The following is a 5,533-nucleotide window of genomic DNA, read 5'->3' as shown; positions in this document are numbered from 1 at the left end:
AATCGGAAGACGGGCGCATTGTAATGTATGGAACGGAATATGGAATGGTATCAAACACGTCTATCTCTGGGGAGGTACCCACCAATCTCATGCCTGAGCATACCCTCCAGCCAGTGCTCCCTGGCCGTGGAGATGTTGATGGTCATGGTGGGCCGGCCGTTCACCACCGTCATGGAGGCCCTGGAGAGGAGGTCGTCTGTCATGTGAACCACGATCTGCCAAAACACCCCACAGAGACGGATTACTTTGATCACTTTGATTACTTGAATTACTTTGATCACTTGAATAACTTTGATAACTTTTTGTGAGAAATGAAAAATGACAAATAAAAATCATTTCTGGCTCAGTTGGTAGAGCATGGTGTTAACAATGCTAAGGTTATGGGTTTGATCCCGCTGGGACCATATGTACTTAAAAATGTGCGCATACACTGCAATGTAAGTCGCTTTGGATAAAAGCGTCAGCTAAATGGCATTTATATAAAGCTAATCTGTAGGTCGAGTGACGTGCTCAGTGAGACACTGTTATGTGAGAGAAAGCCCAGGTGTCCTTTGTAAGTTGAGTAGATAAAAGAGGTAGCCGCCTACAAAGATAGAGGGATGCCTTCTGCCAGAGTGACAACTTTTGCAAGGTTTTAGTTTCCCAGAGAACGTGGTCTTTCATGGTGGCGTCACATCAGCTGAATAGGCCGCATCAATGAATAATAATTTATGCCACATTCTGAGCCGTGAAGGTCAGTAACAGCAAGAGGCAGCGAGAATAAAAAGGCAGAGGCTTATCTGTGATGCTACAGCCCTCTTAAAACGCATCTCCCAAAACACTTGAAAACCCCTCTGCATACAGTAGTAACATGGAGACTGGTGGAGGTTGGAATCGGAGAACGGGGTTATTGTAATGCATGGAATAGAAAGAGGAATGGTGTGTTTGATACTATTCCTGAATCTGTTCAATGCATTACATAAGCCCGTCCTCTGATTTCTACCTCCACCAGCCTCCCCTGATGTATGTATGCTGTGCAGAGGGACTTTCAGGTGTTTTGGGAGATGTGTTTGAAGAGGGCTGGAGGATCACAGGTAAGCCTCCGGCATTGTTCACACCAACAAACACAACTTCCTCACATACTATCGCCTGTAACAACCCCACACAATAATAATATAAATATAATATAAGCCATTTAGCTGACGCTTTTATCCAAAGCGACTTACATTGCAGTGAGTGCGTACATTTTTCAGTATATATGGTCCCAGCGGGAACACAGTCCCCTCTCCACCCCTGCATCCCACTATTATTATTATTATTATTATTATTATTATTATTATTATTATTATTATTATTATTATTATTATTATTATTACTATGCCCAACCCTGTCCTCTCACCTCCCCCACACAGCCCTCCTTCTCCATGTACTTCTTGGCGTTGTTCCAGATGCGATTCTTGGTGAGGAGGTTGCCCCCAGTGGCCTGTTCAAACCTCTCATAGTTGCCATACCTCTGCAAGGCCAGCTCCATGATCCTCACCGCCTGCAGGGGGCAGAGAGGAGCAACACAACAACAGGCTTATTTCCATTGTGGTCCTCCAGAAAGACAACAAGGGATGGGCAAGACTGGCATATACATTAATTTAGACCATTTGATTAAGACATATCCCATCACAATGGTGTGGGATGTGAACTTATGTCCACATTAGAGATCTAAAAATGTCAATGTTAACTTTGATATTCAAGTCACTTTGGTTCTGGGGATAATAAGAACTGAATAAATGACTACCGGTAGTAGTCTCAGCTCATCCTTCAGTTGAGTTCATCATCCTCAGTATATACCATTTATGAAAGCGCATATATATGTGCTTACATAAATGGTTCCCTATTAGGAATAGCATTGACGTGGCCATCTCCTATGTCCAGGACAGGTTAAGGTTACGGTAATGTTCTCCTCTGTCTCTGTGGTCAATGCTCTGGACTAATAGATGTTCCCTTGAGATCATTAGAGTGATCGTTCACATGCCACATAGAATGTAATTAGGCAGTGATGATTAGAGTAGAGAGCAGAGTTCAAGTCAGTGCAGTTGTTATGCAATAGCCTAATAGCTAATGCTAAGGCTAACATCCAGGGTTTAGGGTGACTGCATGAAGATAATCTACATGTAGTCGGGTGCCATAGGCGTGGTTTGTCTTTCGTGGTTTGTTTCACTTCCCATAATTGATTGTTAGCACAGAGGATCAATAAAAAAAGGTGTCTATCTCGGCATCGCTGGGAAGAATGGCCACACAATTCTACACAATGGGAACGTGTAAAACAAGAGTCCAGAGGAAGAAATAAAACATGATATGTTGATGCCTGCAATGTCCTCCACAGGATCGCTTTTCCCGTAGAGTTCACTCAACCACAGACATGGCCCTCTCTGTTACTATACTAGTATTACCCCGGTTGGCAACAGAACACCATGGGGGGCGACCATTGTTCCAAACAATCCAAGCAACTCTAGACTAGCCCACTATCTAAACACATCAAACACAGGGAGGCTAGTGGAGATGTAAATTAGAGGACGGGATCATTGTAATGCATGAAACGGAATGAGGAACGGTATCAAAAACACGTGTTTGATACCATTGCTCCATGCAATACAATGAGCCCTGTCCTCCGATGTCCACCTCCGCCAGCCTCCCCTGACCAAACAGTAGATCTCAGGGTCGGGTTCAGGCAGTGTCTAGTTGATAGTAGAAGGCTTATAAATGGTCAATATTATTATTATTATTATTATTAATTATTAATGGAAATAAATTCTTATTGATTTGTCCCCAGGCCCTCCTCCTCATAGCTCCACTAACTACTAGGCTATCATGGAAGGTACAAAGCCAATAACCTTTAGCGTATCTGACCTCCCTCCTTTCTCTTGTTAGGGTAATCAGAACACATTAACTGCAATTGATCTGTTGGTTCACAGTAGTTTAATCACAATCGGTGTTAAGTGGATGGTGCACAAAGGCATCTTTCCTCGCCATAATCCTACAAGACTGTCTCTTTCCACCTCAATTGCCAGTGTTTTTAGGCACTTTTTTCTCTCTTTTTATTTACTTATTTACTTAACCTGAGCCCCTGTGGGAGTCTGGCAAGATAAGTAGTAAGTACTATAGAAGCTCTCTGGCCTGACCCTTGGCACAATGTGGATCTCTCTCTAAGATCAGCCAGCTCAACACTAACTTCGGACACCTGGGGCATGGTGTTGATCAGGTAAAAACCTGCACCAACCCTCTGTACATGCTTATGTGTCTGATTCATGCAGCCTCCCAACTTTATTTTTTCCTATTCTGACCCACCTTTGATGTGCTTCTTACCTGTGTCAGGAAGCGGTCAGAGGCATTGTTATGTCGAGCCAGCACAAGTGGAGACACAGGATTGCTATACTCAAACTGAGGGTTGTAGTTGAAGTCTGACTTGAAAAACTTGGCCTTCTCCTTCTCCACGTTGGACGGTTTGATGGCGGTGATGATGCAGAGCTTCTTGACGGTGTTCTCCCCCTCCCTGGTAATCCCTAATTTGGTCAGCGAGGGGAGTTTGGTACGGGGCGAGGTGGACAGGACCTTCCTTGGCCGGGAGACAGGGCGAGGGGACAGACCCATCGTGCTGCCCAGCACAGTGATGCTGTGTGTCGGCTTGGAGCTGCTGAGGAAGCTGCCTGTGGCGTAGACGTGGGAGTGCCTGCTATCGGCACTGCTCACCTGGCCCAGAAGGAGCAGAGGGGCGACGGATGGACGGTGGTTGTCATGTCTGCTTGACGTAGAGGCACATCTCACTGCCTTCTTAAGCCTCCTGTAAGTGGAGTGTTTTGGGCTCTGTCTCTCTTCCTCCTCACTTTGCATCAGAACGTTATAGCTGCTGGTCCCAGTGGTGAAGAGGTCTTTGAGGACACTGGACGACAGCTTCTCCAGGTACATTGGGGTCGGGCTCACGGGCTTGTGAGTAAGGCTCAGGATGTGCTTTTTAGACAGCTCCAGTTCCGGCCAGTGGAGCCTTTCTGAAACAAGGGATGGCACGAGAGAGCAGTTATGATAGGGGCTACGCTGATTCTAATGCAGCAGCTTATTTTAGATTATCATTCACATACAGACTTATGGGATGTACAGCACCTAGGTAGACTAATCCTATTAAGATAAAGAGTAAGACCTAAATAAAAGAACTTCATTCTGCAGCCCGGTTCTAAAGCAAGTATTCTGTGAGTCTGTTAAGTGTGCATTGTGAACAGTCCCGAGTGCTTTCATGGATTTGGTGATGCAACACTCATCCTCAGGCAATAAAGGCTCTTCTTCCATTTCACCCACTCACAGTTCACAATGAATACACATCAAATGGACACATCTGACAGCATCAGCAATTGTATCTGCAGTCTTTCGTAGGACTATCAACGACTGTCTGCATGCTTCATTAAGTTGCATGCCCAATGTATAGGCCTATCAAATTATTCTCTTATGCAACCAAATGACTCTCATTTTGTGTCCAGAGTGTGACAGGATAACAGCAGCAAATTGCCTGGGAGCATCATCATCCTGAGGCAGGCACTCTGCTCTGACAGGGGAGATGTTATGAAAGTGGATTCCATGTAACCACAGCACAAACAAATGGCCTCAGCGTCACTGGCATCAGGGTGGACACGAGATAACAAAACAAATCTTTCAACAAGGTAAAGACTCAGTAGAGAAGTTACCCAGCTAAGCCATGAAACAAACTTAATTTTGTGCTTGAAATAGCCTACATATTGATATATTTTCATAATACATTTCAGCATGTCCACACTGACAGGAATATACAAATAATAACAATAAATTAAAAAAAATAGTGCTTTTCTCAGTCCTCAAGGACTACATTCCATGGAGAGAACAACAATGGATAGATAAATAAAAAGTCAACAAAAGGGCAGTTAAAAACAATGAAAAGCAAGTTTAAAAAGATGGGTTTTGAGGGGTCGATTGAAGGAATAATACAGTTAGGTTTATCATAGATCACTCAGATATACATGCCATGCATTATAGTGTAATCATTCCCCTGTTTGACAGATTTGTGTCACTGTGGTGAGTATGGAATCAATATCTGGCTGTCTGGTTTGGCTTGAACATTGCTTTGGTTTGCCAGCAACTCTAACTCATACAAATAAAGAGCATAGATACATACCAGTGACTTGTATTGATTCAAGCATCCTCTTCTTGTCTTGATCCAACTGTCTTTGAAAGAAGCAAGTCAGCAAGCTAATTTAACTAGCTAGCAACTGACAGGTCAATCTAGGCAAGATTATCTAGCTCAGCAAACGATCACAGCAGCTAAATATCTAGCAAGAGATGTCTTTATTAAAATACAAGCTCTGTCAAAAGCACATTTGCTTTTTTGAGTACTCTGGCATCAGTCGGTGGATGGTCCTGAACATCCCGATCTGTTGGTGTTGAGACTGAGCTGTCTGCACGACGATGGACTCGCTGACACGAAACTCTGAGCTGTTTCCATGGTTCCCTAGCAACGTCACACAGAAACGATCGAGGGGCG

At 44.0% G+C, this 5,533-nt stretch overlaps 1 protein-coding gene across 1 annotated transcript in view; it reads right to left on the bottom strand.

Annotated features, from left to right (window-relative positions):
• matcap2 (microtubule associated tyrosine carboxypeptidase 2) overlaps nucleotides 1-5,192 on the bottom strand; it is a gene marked incomplete at both ends in the record, with an annotated part of 15,011 nt that extends 9,819 nt beyond the window's left edge. The window contains 4 exons of the mRNA XM_080532992.1: nucleotides 83-215; nucleotides 1,379-1,522; nucleotides 3,337-4,016; nucleotides 5,168-5,192. Coding sequence (XP_080389118.1) covers nucleotides 83-215; nucleotides 1,379-1,522; nucleotides 3,337-4,016; nucleotides 5,168-5,192 — 982 coding nt within the window. The remainder of the gene's footprint in view (nucleotides 1-82; nucleotides 216-1,378; nucleotides 1,523-3,336; nucleotides 4,017-5,167) is intronic.
• Between the last annotated feature and the right edge of the window lie 341 nt (nucleotides 5,193-5,533).

Source organism: Nansenia antarctica, assembly GCF_963989245.1.
Source record: "Nansenia antarctica genome assembly, chromosome: 5".
Classification (NCBI taxonomy): domain Eukaryota; kingdom Metazoa; phylum Chordata; class Actinopteri; order Argentiniformes; family Microstomatidae; genus Nansenia; species Nansenia antarctica.
Note: the sequence above shows the minus strand (reverse complement) of the source record. Positions and strands in the feature narration are given on the sequence as shown.